General features: G+C 45.6%; 2 protein-coding genes across 2 annotated transcripts in view; both read right to left on the reverse strand.

The window, feature by feature from the left end:
* The window catches only part of plxdc2a (plexin domain containing 2a), a 35,397-nt gene extending 20,228 nt beyond the window's left edge, over positions 1–15,169 (reverse strand). The window contains exons 1-6 of the mRNA XM_061979845.1: positions 15,026–15,169; positions 14,872–14,941; positions 11,197–11,319; positions 4,639–4,757; positions 4,456–4,555; positions 4,257–4,352 (exon numbers count right to left, since the gene is read on the reverse strand). Of these exons, the coding sequence (XP_061835829.1) occupies positions 4,257–4,352; positions 4,456–4,555; positions 4,639–4,757; positions 11,197–11,319; positions 14,872–14,941; positions 15,026–15,166 (649 nt within the window). The 5' untranslated portion in view covers positions 15,167–15,169. The remainder of the gene's footprint in view (positions 1–4,256; positions 4,353–4,455; positions 4,556–4,638; positions 4,758–11,196; positions 11,320–14,871; positions 14,942–15,025) is intronic.
* A 61-nt stretch (positions 15,170–15,230) lies between these two features.
* The window catches only part of LOC133618956 (plexin domain-containing protein 2-like), a 37,003-nt gene continuing 36,471 nt past the window's right edge, over positions 15,231–15,762 (reverse strand). Inside the window, exon 13 of the mRNA XM_061979816.1 lies at positions 15,231–15,412. Within this exon, the coding sequence (XP_061835800.1) occupies positions 15,231–15,412 (182 nt within the window). The remainder of the gene's footprint in view (positions 15,413–15,762) is intronic.

Consider the following 15,762-nt stretch of genomic DNA (forward strand, 5'->3'; position numbering starts at 1 on the left):
AAGGTTTTCACTGATAACCGTCTTGTCTTCTGAGGGTTCTATAAAGAACTGTGTGTGTAAGGTTCCACCCAGAACCCCCCATGAGAGGTTCTACAAAGAACCCACGCAGGGAGTTCCACTAAGAACCCTTTCGTATTTCAAGGGTTTCATCTAGAACCCACACAGGGAGTTCCACTAAGAACCCTTTTGTATTTCAAGACTTTCTTCTAGAACCCACGCAGGGAGTTCCACTAAGAACCCTTTCGTATTTCAAGGGTTTCATCTAGAACCCACACAGGGAGTTCCACTAAGAACCCTTTTGTATTTCAAGACTTTCATCTAGAACCCACGCAGGGAGTTCCACTAAGAACCCTTTCGTATTTCAAGGGTTTCATCTAGAACCCACACAGGGAGTTCCACTAAGAACCCTTTTGTAATTCAAGACTTTCATCTAGAACCCACGCAGGGAGTTCCACTAAGAACCCTTTTGTATTTCAAGACTTTCATCGAGAACTCACACAGGGAGTTCCACTAAGAACCCTTTCGTATTTCAAGGGTTTCATCTAGAACCCATGCAGGGAGTTCCACTAAGAACCCTTTCGTAATTCAAGGGTTTCATCTAGAACCCACACAGGGAGTTCCACTAAGAACCCTTTTGTATTTCAAGACTTTCATCTAGAACCCACACAGGGAGTTCCACTAAGAACCCTTTTGTATTTCAAGACTTTCATCTAGAACCCACGCAGGGAGTTCCACTAAGAACCCTTTTGTATTTCAAGACTTTCATCTAGAACCCACACAGGGAGTTCCACTAAGAACCCTTTTGTATTTCAAGACTTTCATCTAGAACCCATGCAGGGAGTTCCACTAAGAACCCTTTCGTATTTCAAGGGTTTCATCTAGAACCCACACAGGGAGTTCCACTAAGAACCCTTTTGTATTTCAAGACTTTCATCTAGAACCCATGCAGGGAGTTCCACTAAGAACCCTTTCGTATTTCAAGGGTTTCATCTAGAACCCACACAGGGAGTTCCACTAAGAACCCTTTTGTATTTCAAGACTTTCATCTAGAACCCACGCAGGGAGTTCCACTAAGAACCCTTTTGTATTTCAAGACTTTCATCTAGAACCCACGCAGGGAGTTCCACTAAGAACCCTTTTGTATTTCAAGACTTTCATCTAGAACCCACACAGGGAGTTCCACTAAGAACCCTTTTGTATTTCAAGACTTTCATCTAGAACCCATGCAGGGAGTTCCACTAAGAACCCTTTCGTATTTCAAGGGTTTCATCTAGAACCCACACAGGGAGTTCCACTAAGAACCCTTTTGGATTTCAAGACTTTCATCTAGAACCCACACAGGGAGTTCCACTAAGAACCCTTTTGTATTTCAAGACTTTCATCTAGAACCCATGCAGGGAGATCCACTAAGAACCCTTTCGTATTTCAAGGGTTTCATCTAGAACCCACACAGGGAGTTCCACTAAGAACCCTTTCGTTTGTCAAGGGTTTCATCTAGAACCTATGCAGGGAGTTCCACTAAGAACCCTTTCAAGTTTCAAGGGTTTCATCTAGACCTGACACAGGGGGTTCTAAAAACATCCCTTTTCAAAGGTTTTCACCGATAACCGTCTTGTCTTCTGAGGGTTCTATAAAGAACTGTGTGTGTAAGGTTCCACCCAGAACCCCCCATGAGAGGTTCTACAAAGAACCCACGCAGGGAGTTCCACTAAGAACCCTTTCGTATTTCAAGGGTTTCATCTAGAACCCACACAGGGAGTTCCACTAAGAACCCTTTTGTATTTCAAGACTTTCTTCTAGAACCCACACAGGGAGTTCCACTAGGAACCCATTTGTATTTCAAGACTTTCATCTAGAACCCATGCAGGGAGTTCCACTAAGAACCCTTTCGTATTTCAAGGGTTTCATCTAGAACCCACACAGGGAGTTCCACTAAGAACCCTTTTGTATTTCAAGACTTTCATCTAGAACCCACACAGGGAGTTCCACTAAGAACCCTTTTGCACCATCCCGTCTCCGCTCGGGATGGTGTCCTGCTGGCCCCACTATGGACTGGACTCTTACTATTATGTTGGATCCACTATGGACTGGACTCTCACAATATTATGTCAGACCCACTCGACATCCATTGCTTTCGGTCTCCCCTAGAGGGGGGGGGGGGGGGGTTACCCACATATGCGGTCCTCTCCAAGGTTTCTCATAGTCATTCACATCGACGTCCCACTGGGGTGAGTTTTTCCTTGCCCGTATGTGGGCTTTGTACCGAGGATGTCGTTGTGGCTTGTGCAGCCCTTTGAGACACTTGTGATTTAGGGCTATATAAATAAAGATTGATTGATTGATTGATTGTATTTCAAGACTTTCATCTAGAACCCATGCAGGGAGTTCCACTAAGAACCCTTTCGTATTTCAAGGGTTTCATCTAGAACCCACACAGGGAGTTCCACTAATCAGAATCAGAATCAGAATCAGCTTTATTGTCATTACGCAAGGTAACGAGATTGAGGACCCTTTTGTATTTCAAGACTTTCATCTAGAACCCACACAGGGAGTTCCACTAAGAACCCTTTTGTATTTCAAGACTTTCATCTAGAACCCATGCAGGGAGTTCCACTAAGAACCCTTTCGTATTTCAAGGGTTTCATCTAGAACCCACACAGGGAGTTCCACTAAGAACCCTTTCGTTTGTCAAGGGTTTCATCTAGAACCTATGCAGGGAGTTCCACTAAGAACCCTTTCAAGTTTCAAGGGTTTCATCTAGAACTCACACAGGGAGTTCCACTAAGAACCCTTTTGTATTTCAAGACTTTCATCTAGAACCCATGCAGGGAGTTCCACTAAGAACCCTTTCGTATTTCAAGGGTTTCATCTAGAACCCACATAGGGAGTTCCACTAAGAACCCTTTTGTATTTCAAGACTTTCATCTAGAACCCACACAGGGAGTTCCACTAAGAACCCTTTTGCATTTCAAGACTTTCATCTAGAACCCATGCAGGGAGTTCCACTAAGAACCCTTTCGTATTTCAAGGGTTTCATCTAGAACCCACACAGGGAGTTCCACTAAGAACCCTTTTGTATTTCAAGACTTTCTTCTAGAACCCACGCAGGGAGTTCCACTAAGAACCCTTTCGTATTTCAAGGGTTTCATCTAGAACCCACACAGGGAGTTCCACTAAGAACCCTTTTGTATTTCAAGACTTTCATCTAGAACCCACACAGGGAGTTCCACTAAGAACCCTTTTGTATTTCAAGACTTTCATCTAGAACCCATGCAGGGAGTTCCACTAAGAACCCTTTCGTATTTCAAGACTTTCATCTAGAACCCATGCAGGGAGTTCCACTAAGAACTCTTTCGTATTTCAAGGGTTTCATCTAGAACCCACACAGGGGGTTCCACTAAGAACCCTTTTGTATTTCAAGACTTTCATCTAGAACCCATGCAGGGAGTTCCACTAAGAACCCTTTCGTATTTCAAGGGTTTAATCTAGAACCCACACAGGGAGTTCCACTAAGAACCCTTTCGTTTGTCAAGGGTTTAATCTAGAACCTATGCAGGGAGTTCCACTAAGAACCCTTTCAAGTTTCAAGGGTTTCATCTAGAACTCACACAGGGAGTTCCACAAAGAACTCTTTCATGTTTCAAGGGTTTCATCTAGACCTGACACAGGGGGTTCTAAAAACATCCCTTTTCAAAGGTTTTCACCGATAACCGTCTTGTCTTCTGAGGGTTCTATAAAGAACCATATTGTATTCTACAGATCAGTTTAGTTCATATTATATTGTGGTCATTTATCATGTTGACATTGAACAAACATTCAAAACATTTGAATGAGAAAAACATTTATTTAAAGATAGGCACCATTATTGGCAAATGTTATCAGGAAGTATGTCCCTGGTGACACAGGATCTTACCCATGCTTTCAACAATCCCTGAAGAACTCTTTCTTCCAAAAACGGTTCTCTGGATCAAAATAGTTCTTACTGGAACCCTTAGTGTTAGTGAGAACCCTTTTAAAACCAATTATTCAGAAAAGGGGTTTTAAAGGGTTCTCCGGATCAAAATGGTTCTTACTGGAACCATTAGCGTTACCAAGAACCCTTGAAAAACCCTTTCTTCGGGAAAGGGCTTTTCAGAAGCAAATGGTTCCAGTTAGAACCTCAGCCCTTGTAGAAGAACCCTTTTAGAACCCTTATTTCTAAGAGTGCAAGGTACTTGCTGTATAAGAGCATTTGCCAAGAAGTTCAGTGCACTTACTTGGGAGAGGTAACATCTCTACAGTGGTACCATTGCAGATTTTGGACTTTAAAAAGTCCACTTTGTGGTACTCGTAGATGGTCCTTCGTCGAACGTCTGCCAGGATAATAATAATAATAATAATGATTGCAGTCATGGTTCCGCTCCATTAGCAGCAAAGAAAGGGAATAAAAAAAGTGTCTAAAAGGAGGTCACTCACTGGGAATCTGCTCTATGTTATGAAGCACCACAAAAGCGTCCGACAGGCCGACTTTGACGGGATGATTCTCGCTGCTGATGTCGCTGATGTCAACAGGAATCTGGACCAGAAAAAAAAAAAAAAACACATGTTAAATCCAAATATCCTGTAAGTATAGGAGAGCACCAGGTGAGGGTAGGTGACCTCTTTATAGGTAAACACAATGCGTCCGTCGCTGTGCAGAGCAGCTTGGAAGGTGAATGTGCCTGATTGGACATTGTCCTGCAGGTGGAGGCTGGTCCACTGCACCACCAGCGCCGTGCCTTACAATATATAGTAAAAAAAAAAACATGAAAAACAATGAATGCATGGATGCAACGCACTGCCACACCCACAAGATGGCACTGTGGTGAAAAAAAGGCTGTTTGTTTTATTTCTATCCAGAAATTATATATGGATGTATGTTTCTAATATGAATACAATTGTGTAAAATTACAAGTTTAGGCTAATAAATATTTTCAGTTTCAATAAACTATACAGGTAAAAGCCAGTAAATTAGAATATTTTGAAAAACTTGATTTATTTCAGTAATTGCATTCAAAAGGTGTAACTTGTACATTATATTTATTCATTGCACACAGACTGATGCATTCAAATGTTTATTTCATTTAATTTTGATGATTTGAAGTGGCAACAAATGAAAATCCAAAATTCCGTGTGTCACAAAATTAGAATATTGTGTAAGGGTTAAATTTTGAAGACACCTGGTGCCACAAACTAATCAGCTGATTAACTCAAAACACCTGCAAAGGGCTTTAAATGGTCTCTCAGTCCAGTTCTGAAGCCTACACAAACATGGGGAAGACTTCAGATTTGACAGCTGTCCAAAAGGCAACCATCGACACATTGCACAAGGAGGGAAAGACACAAAAGGTTATTGCTGAAGAGGCTGGCTGTTCTCAGAGCTCGGTGTCCAAACACATTAATGGAGAGGCAAAGGGAAGGAAAAACTGTGGTCAGAAAAAGTGTACAAGCGATAGGGATCACCGCGCCCTGGTCAAGATTGTGAAAAAAAACCCATTCAAAAATGTGGGGGAGATTCAGAAGGAGTGGACAGCTGCTGGAGTCAGTGCTTCAAGATCCACCACCAAGAGACGCTTGAAAGACATGGGTTTCAACTGCCGCAAACCTCGTGTCAAACCGCTGTTGACCAAGAAACAGCGCGAAAAGCGTCTCACCTGGGCTAAGGAAAAAAAGAGCTGGACTGCTGCTGAGTGGTCCAAAGTCATGTTTTCTGACGAAAGCAAATTTTGCATTTCCTTTGGAAATCGAGGTCCCAGAGTCTGGAGGAAGACAGGAGAGGCACAGGATCCACGTTGCCTGAAGTCTAGTGTAAAGTTTCCACCATCAGTGATGGTTTGGGGTGCCATGTCATCTGCTGGTGTCGGTCCACTCTGTTTCCTGAGATCCAGGGTCAACGCAGCCGTCTACCAGCAAGTTTTAGAGCACTTCATGCTTCCTGCTGCTGACCTGCTCTATGGAGATGGAGATTTCAAGTTCCAACAGGACTTGGCGCCTGCACACAGCGCAAAATCTACCCGTGCCTGGTTTACGGACCATGGTATTTCTGTTCTAAATTGGCCCGCCAACTCCCCTGACCTTAGCCCCATAGAAAATCTGTGGGGTATTGTGAAAAGGAAGATGCAGAATGCCAGACCCAAAAACGCAGAAGAGTTGAAGGCCACTATCAGAGCAACCTGGGCTCTCATAACACCTGAGCAGTGCCAGAAACTCATCGACTCCATGCCACGCCGCATTAACGCAGTAATTGAGGCAAAAGGAGCTCCAACCAAGTATTGAGTATTGTACATGCTCATATTTTTCATTTTCATACTTTTCAGTTGGCCAACATTTCTAAAAATCCCTTTTTTGTATTAGCCTTAAGTAATATTCTAATTTTGTGACACACGGAATTTTGGATTTTCATTTGATGCCACTTCAAATCATCAAAATTAAATGAAATAAACATTTGAATGCATCAGTCTGTGTGCAATGAATAAATATAATGTACAAGTTACACCTTTTGAATGCCATTACTGAAATAAATCAAGTTTTTCAAAATATTCTAATTTACTGGCTTTTACCTGTATATATATATATATATATATATATTTATTGAAGTTATATTATGGTGTAATGTAATGTCGTTCTTTTACCAATTTTGCAGATAAAACTATGAGGGCTTGAAAAGCACTTGCACATTTCATGAAACTAATTAAAATGACAGAAGAACTAACAAAAGCGAAAACAACCTACGACACAAATTAATTGAAAAATTAATCAAGGACAAAACCATTTACAAAAACCCAAAAGCAGTGACGTTGTCACGTTGTGTAAATGGATAATAAAAAGAGAATACAACAAATCCTTTTCAACTTATATTCAATTGAATAGACTGCAAAGACAAGATATTTCATATTCACACTGAAAAACTGAATTTTTTTTTGCAAATAATCATTAACTTAGAATTTAATGGCAGCAACACATTGCAAAGAAATTGTCACAGGGGCATTTTTACCACTGTGTTACATGGCCTTTCCTTTTAACAACACTCAGTAAAGATTTGGGAACTGAGGAGACACATTTTTGAAGCTTCTCAGGTGGAATTCTTTCCCATTCTTGCTTGATGTACAGCTTAAGTTGTTCCTCCGTTGTGCTATTTTAGGCTTCATAATGCGCCACACATTTTCAATGGGGGACAGGTCTGGACTACAGGCAGGCCAGTCTAGTACCCGCACTCTTTTATTATGAAGCCACGTTGATGTAACACGTGACTTGGCATTGTCTTGCTGAAATAAGCAGGGGCGTCCATTATAATGCTCCAAAACCTGTATGTATCTTTCAGCATTAATGGCGCCTTCACAGATGTGTAAGTTACCCACGCCTTGGGCACTAATGCACCCCCATACCATCACAAATGCTAGCCTTTTAACTTTGCACCTATACAAATCCGGATGGTTCTTTTCCTCTTTGGTCCGGAGGACACGACGTCCACAGTTTCCAAAAACAATTTGAAATGTGGACTCGTCAGACCACAGAACACTTTTACACTTCGTATCAGTCCATCTTAGATGAGCTCAGGCCTAGCGAAGCCGGCGGCGTTTCTGGGTGTTGTTGATAAATGGCTTTCGCTTTGCAGAGAAGAATTTTAACTTGCACTTACAGATGTAGCGACCAACTGTAGTTACTGACAGTGGGTTTCTGAAGTGTTCCTGAGCCCATGTGGTGATATCCTTTACACACCGATGTCTGTATTTGATGCAGTCCCGCCTGAGGGATCGAAAGTCACGGGCATTCAATGTTTGTTTTCAGCCTTGCTGCTTACGTGCAGTGATTTGTCCAGATTTTCTGAACCTTTTGATGATATTACGGAGTGTAGATGGTGAATTTCTTGCAAAAGCTGGTTGAGAAATGTCGTTCTTGAACCATTTTCTCGCGCATTTGTTGACAAAGTGGTGACCCTCGCCCCGTCCTTGTTTGTGAATGACTGAGCATTTCATGGAAGCTGCTTTTATACCCCAATCATGGCACCCACCTGTTCCCAATTAGCCTGTTCACCTGTGGGATGTTCCAAATAAGTCTTTGATGAGCATTCCTCAACTTTCTCAGGTCTTTTTTGCCACTTATGCCAGCTTTTTTTTTAAACATGTTGCAGGCATGAGCTAATATTTGCAAAAAAATAACAAAGTTTTCCAGTTTAAACGTGAAATATCTTGTCTTTGCAGTCTATTCAATTGAATATAAGTTGAAAAGGATTTGTTGTATTCTCTTTTTATTGACCATTTACACAACGTGACAACTTCACTGCTTTTGGGGTTTAGTACAATTTCAGAAAAAACACTTGAACAAATTGACTAATATTTCGTAGTATTCTATTGTGTTTACTGAAAGGAGAGAATAGGAACGTACGGACATGAACAAACTGATGAGTTAACTTAGCAGTCTTCCCTTTCTGGATTTTTGTTTGTTATTTCCGTAAATTTTTTGGGTTTGTGTAATTGCAATTTGTTTTATCAAATGTAAACGTGTTTTAAACTTCAGGCCACCATATAAACAATATGTATACCAATTAGAGTACCATAATAGTGCAAATATCTAATCATCATGAATACAGTAATTATGAACCTGGGTAGGTATTTTGAACATTTTTGGGACTTTTGCCGACTTTTCTCCCTTTCTCCCGCCTTCCCGTGGGACTTTGCCTGGCGCGTTTTGGACATTTTGGGCATCCCGGGACTTGTGCGACCGGCGGCGGGACCATACTTGCCGACCTTGAGACCTCCGAACTCGGGAGATGGGGGCGGTGGAGTATATTTATAGCTACAATTCACTGAAATTCAAGTATTTCTTTTATATATATATATATATATATATATATATATATATATATATATATATATATATGTATGTGTGGGAAAAAAAATCACAAGACTATTTCATCTCTACAGGCCTGTTTCATGAGGGGGGGTTCCCTCAATCATCAGGAGATTTTAATGGGAGCATTCACATACCATGGATTATATAGGGCACAGAGTGGGTGGGTACAGGCTGGCGTAGGGGCGTGGTGATTGGCTCATGTGTTACCTAGGAGGTGTTTCCGCCTGTGGCGGCATGCTGTTACAATTTCGAAGCGCATATGCCAAATTTTCAAAGAGAACGGCCTACGGATCACGATTGAAGCCAACAAGCAAACCGTCAACTTCCTTGACGTCACTTTCAACCTGAGAAATAACAGCTACCAACCATTCACGAAACCCAACACAACACTCCAATACGTGCACCATGACAGCAACCACCCACCCACCACCACGAAAAGAATACCTACCGGAATTAATAAAAGGCTATCGATGCTGTCATCTAGCAAAGCTGAATTTGACCAAGCAACCCTCCCCCCATACCAAAAAGCCCTTGATGAAAGCGGATACAATTTCACCCTCACCTATGAACCCACGCCAGGAAACCAACCGAAAAAGAACAGAAAACGAAACGACATCATCTGGTACAACCCCCCATACAGCAAAAACGTCTCAACTAACATTGGACACAAATTCCTCACTCTGATTGACAAACACTTTCCCAAAGGCAACACCCTAAGAAAAGTATTCAACAAGAACAACATTAAATTGAGCTACAGCTGCATGAACAATATACGACAAATCATCTCAAACCACAACAAAACAATTGCAAATGAGCCGTCGGCCCCCGGACAGAGCGAACCCCAAAACCAACAAAGGCTGCAACTGCCGCACGAAGCCTGATTGCCCTCTCAACGGGGGGTGCTTACAAACATCAGTTGTCTACCAATCTAAGGTAACACGCAAGGACATTAACACATCCGACACATATGTAGGATTAACCGAGGGAGAGTTCAAAACCAGATGGAACAATCACAAGGCTTCTTTCAGGAACCAAAACCTGCGGAATACCACAGAACTCAGCAAACACATTTGGGACCTCAAAGACAATAATGTTGAATATTCAATAACATGGCAAATTCTCGCATCCAGCACACCTTACAATAGTGGTAATAAAAGATGCAACCTATGCTTGAAAGAGAAACTGTTTATTATTTACCGTCCAGACCTGTCATCCCTCAACAAGCGCAGCGAAATTGTATCAGCATGCCGCCACAGACGGAAACACCTCCTAGGTAACACATGAGCCAATCACCACGCCCCTACGCCAGCCTGTACCCACCCACTCTGTGCCCTATATAAACCATGGTATGTGAATGCTTCCATTAAAATCTCCTGATGATTGAGGGAACCCCTCATGAAACAGGCCTGTAGAGATGAAGTAGTCTTGTGATTTTTTTCCCCACACATACATATATATATATATATATATATATATATATATATATATATATATATATATATATATATATATATATATATATATATATAAGAAAGACTTGAATTTCAGTGTTCATTTATTTACACATATACACACACATAACACTCCTCTACTCATTGTTGTATTTGAAAGTGCAATGCTTTGCAGCCAGTAGCACAGCATTTGAAGGAGCATAGGTATGGGCAGCATCTGTGAAATTAAATTTTTCAGGAAAGGAGTGAGTTTAGGGTTGAATTGTCCATCCTCGTTATATTCTCCGTCACTATCTTTCTAACCATGCCCAACACCCTCTCTGATGATGCATTGCTGTGTGGCACGCACAAAAGTGCCTTCATCAAATGCACCAGAGTCTGGAATCTTCCCTCTCTCCCCAGCATACCCCTTCCCCTTTAGGATCGTCGTCGCCATGACTGTCTCTTCTTCGCTCTTCTGCTTCGTCTCTGTTATGTTTTTGGACATTACTACTTGTCGGCACGACAGGCTGTCCTCACTCAGGTCTGGCTGGAAATCAAGGGGAAATTCGGGAGAATGGTTGTCCCGGGAGAGGCACTGAAATTCGGGAGTCTCCCGGAAAATTCGGGAGGGTTGGCAAGTATGGGCGGGACTTGTGTGACTCCAACATCACACCCGGGTTCAAGTCCCACGGGTCCCGCCGCCGGCCGTGCAAGTCCCTGGGATGCCCAAAATGTCCAAAACTCACCCAGCAAAGTCCCACGGCAAGTGGTGGGAGAAAAGTGAGAAAAGTCGGCAAAAGTCCCCAAAATGGTCAAAATACCTACCCAGGTTCGAGTCCCACCGTATATTCTAATGACAAAAAAGGCAAGAAAGCATGAGTGTGTTTGTCACCGTTGTCAAAGTAAAAGACAGAGGAGTCCTTGGACAGACTGGGGTCAAAGTTGGCCATGAGCGGGGCAATGTACTGAGTGGCGGTCAGCATGCGGTGGATTATATCGCCCGTGTAGATGAAGCCTGCGAAGAAGGGAATGAAGTCACAACATTGACGCACTACGCATCACAACTAACTACGGTTCATCATAGAGTACAGACCAGTGGTTCTTAACCTTGTTGGAGGTACTGAACCCCACCAGTTTCATATGCGCTGTCACCGAACCCTTTTTTAGTCCATCCATCCATCCATCTTCTTCCGCTTATCCGAGGTCGGGTCGCGGGGGCAGCAGCCTAAGCAGGGAAGCCCAGACTTCCCTCTCCCCAGCCACTTCGTCCAGCTCCTCCCGGGGGATCCCGAGGCGTTCCCAGGCCAGCCGGGAGACATAGTCTTACCAACGTGTCCTGGGTCTTCCCCGTGGCCTCCTACCGGTCGGACGTGCCCTAAACACCTCCCGAGGGAGGCGATCGGGTGGCATCCTGACCAGATGCCCGAACCACCTCATCTGGCTCCTCTCCATGTGGAGGAGCAGCGGCTTTACTTTGAGCTCCCCCCGGATGACAGAGCTTCTCACCCTATCTCTAAGGGAGAGCCCCGCCACCCGGCGGAGGAAACTCATTTGGGCCGCTTGTACCCGTGATCTTGTCCTTTCGGTCACAACCCAAAGCTCATGACCATAGGTGAGGATGGGAACGTAGATCGACCGGTAAATTGAGAGCTTTGCCTTCCGGCTCAGCTCCTTCTTCACCACAACGGATCGATACAGCGTCCGCATTACTGAAGATGCCGCACCGATCCGCCTGTCAATCTCACGATCCACTCTTCCCCCACTCGTGAACAAGACTCCGAGGTACTTGAACTCCTCCACTTGGGGCAAAATCTCCTCCCCAACCCGGAGATGGCACTCCACCCTTTTCCGGGCGAGAACCACGGACTCGGTCGGACTTGGAGGTGCTGATTCTCATCCCAGTCGCTTCACACCCGGCTGCGAACCGATCCAGTGAGAGCTGAAGATCCTGGCCAGATGAAGCCATCAGGACCACATCATCTGCAAAAAGCAGAGACCTAATCCTGCAGCCACCAAACCCTCAACGCCTTGACTGTCCATAAAAAGTTATGAACAGAATCGGTGACAAAGGGCAGCCTTGGCGGAGTCCAACCCTCACTGGAAACGTGTCCGACTTACTGCCGGCAATGCGGACCAAGCTCTGGCACTGAGCATACAGGGAGCGGACTGCCACAATCAGACAGTCTGATACCCCATACTCTCTGAGCACTCCCCACAGGACTTCCCGAGGGACACGGTCGAATGCCTTCTCCAAGTCCACAAAGCACATGTAGACTGGTTGGGCAAACTCCCATGCACCCTCAAGGACCCTGCCGAGAGTATAGAGCTGGTCCACAGTTCCACGACCAGGACGAAAACCACACTGTTCCTCCTGAATCCGAGGTTCGACTATCCGGCGTAGCCTCCTCTCCAGTACACCTGAATAGACCTTACCAGGAAGGCTGAGGAGTGTGATCCCACGATAGTTGGAACACACCCTCCGGTTCCCCTTCTTAAAGAGAGGAACCACCACCCCGGTCTGCCAATCCAGAGGCACCGCCCCCGATGTCCACGCGATGCTGCAGAGTCTTGTCAACCAAGACAGCCCCACAGCATCCAGAGCCTTAAGGAACTCCGGGCGGATCTCATCTACCCCTGGGGCCTTGCCACCGAGGAGCTTTTTAACTACCTCAGCAACCTCAGCCCCAGAAATAGGAGAGCCCACCACAGACTCCCCGGGCACTGCTTCCTCAGAGGAAGCAGTGCCTGGGGATTGTGGGAACTAAATGCGATATTATTTCCAAAGCAGGACCCCCACCCAGACATGTAATACTAGTACACAGCTCATGAAAAACAATATGTTGTGTTACTGTCATTGTAAGTGGGCCTCAACACTTATTTTAGAAAATAATCCCATGGAAATGACTGCTGTCATTTGATTATAATAATAAAACATCCATCCATTTTCTACCGCTTGTCCCTTTTGGCGTCATTAATTTGGTATTTAGTCAGGTTTGGGACAGGTGTGCTGCTGGTGTGGCCACAATGTGCACATCTAAGTTAAAGTAGCAATGATTGTCACACACACGCACACTAGGTGTGGTGAAATTTGTCCTCTGCATTTGACCCATCACCCTTGTTCATCCCCTGGGAGGTGAGGGGAGCAGTGGGCAGTGGTGCCGCGCCCGGGAATCATTTTTGGTGATTCAACCCCCAATACCAACCCTTGATGCTGAGTGCCAAGCAGGGAGGTAATGGCTCCCATTATTATAGTCTTTGGTTTGAACTCACAACCTACTAGAGATGCGCGGTTTGCGGGCACAACCGCGGAGTCCGCGGATTATCCGCGGATCGGGCGGATGAAATTTTAAAAAATTAGATTTTATCCGCGGGTCGGGTCGGGTCGGGTCCGGCGGTTGAAATAAAAAAAAATTAGATTTTAAATAGATTCAGGCGGGTGGCAGTTAAACCAATTGGGAAATATATATACATAGTTAAATGTTGTTACCCACATACGAAAAACGAGCAGGCACCTGCTGCATATGCCACAACAGAAGAAGAAAAAAAAAAAGAGATGGACACTTTTACGGAGCGGAGAAGGGACGCCTCGCCGGGGTCCGGGACCGAGGCCCCTTCCCCCGAGAGGGCCCCACCGGGAGCCGTAGCTGAGGCGATCCGCGAGAAGGGCCCGACGCACGTCCAGGGTCACCACCGCGCCCACCGCACCGACACCCCGCCTCGTCCGCCTTCGCCGCGGCCGGCGTCACGCGCAGCAGGTAAGCAGCTTACCTGCCCGCCACCCCCATGGCCGGGGGCTCGTAAAAGGGGTCACTCCGCGCGCTCCGCCCGCGCAGCTTACCTGCCCGCCACCCCTGTTGCCGGGGGCGCGTAACAGGGGTCACTCCGCGCGCAGTGCGCTCACGAAAGGGGTGGGGCTCACCCTGGTTGATATAGACAGCAGCTAGGACGGTGGCCATGGAAGTCGGAACCCGCTAAGGAGTGTGTAACAACCCACCTGCCGAATCAACTAGCCCTGAAAATGGATGGCGCTGGAGCGTCGGGCACATACCGACGTTTGGAGGTGCGCTCAGCGCGGCTCCCATATGATTGCGCACTGGTGTGCGTCTGGGCCGTGACAGCGTGGCACGCGAATGTCTGTGCTGCATTGGATCAGTCTCCTTTCTTTAACAGGCAAAAGCTTTATAACCTCACTAATGCCTTGCATCGCCTATATTAGATATATAACAACGGGCGGGTGCGGTTCTGATCAAATGTTACATCGGGTGGATGGCGGGTGGTTGACGACTTTCTGATGCGGTTGCGGATGAAATAATTGCCTATCCGCGCATCTCTACAACCTACCCATCTCAGGGCGGACACTCTAACCACTAGGCCACTGAGTTAGAGGGAACATTGTTTGGGGGTATCCATAATACGCCGATAGGGAGAAGTTTTTATTTCCACGACGAGTCGGGTGTGTCCTGACCTCCGCGACGGAGGCTCCGCCGAACCCCTAGGGTTGGATGGAACCCATGATAAGAACCACTGGTACAGACTTAGTAGCGTAGACTTTGTATCATAGACTCGCCTCCAGTTGCCACGGTGACTTCCTTCAGCGCGTGGCCATAGAAAGGAAAGTCAAAGGAAAGATTGACTCTCTGGAAGCAGAGACAAATATCCTCTATGACTCGCAGCAAATCGCAATTGTAAGAAATATATGTCATATTTGCACACCGGCTCACCTCGGCTTGGCGGTGCGTGCTGGACAGGAAGCCGTGAGCTTTCCACATGTCCCCGTCCTCCTCCTCGGTGTTGACCCACACGTCTGGGCCGCCGACGTCTCCCGGGCCGAAAATAGCGGACGTGTAATATGCATGATCCATGTTCTGTCCCAAATATTGGAGAGTTACTTTTTTCCCACCTACAACAACAACACTAATGATGATATCAAGAGGTCTGCAGCCTCACCACAATCTGCGTGGAGTTGTCGTGGCCCTCCTCCAGCAGCAGGTCCGGGTCCAAGTCCTCAGGCCTGTGCTGGTCCCTGTAGAGGCCTCTGGGGTCCGCAGTCCAGCCGGGGCTCTCGGACCTCCACCTCATCCCCCTGGTCCTCCTCTCGGTTTTCTCCGCTGTGAGAGTCCAAACACAAACGGTCGCATTTTAGTCCAGTTGAGTAGAGTCTTTATTGGAAGGGACAATGCACAGAGACATTCAGATCAAAGCCACCTGCCTTGACTCACATATCAACTTGAAGTGCCATCCCATTCCTCACCCATAGGGTTCAATATGATCCACCTTTTTGCAGCTATTACAGCTTCAACTCTTCTGGGAAGGCTGTCCACAAGGTTGCGGAGTGTGTTTATAGGAGTTTTCCACCATTCTTCCAAAAGCGCATTGGTGAGGTCACACACTGAAGGCCTGGCTCTCAGTCTCCGTTCTAATTCATCCCAAAGGTGTTCTATCGGGTTCAGGTCAGGAC

The sequence above is a fragment of the Nerophis lumbriciformis genome, linkage group LG19, assembly GCF_033978685.3.
Source record: "Nerophis lumbriciformis linkage group LG19, RoL_Nlum_v2.1, whole genome shotgun sequence".
Classification (NCBI taxonomy): domain Eukaryota; kingdom Metazoa; phylum Chordata; class Actinopteri; order Syngnathiformes; family Syngnathidae; genus Nerophis; species Nerophis lumbriciformis.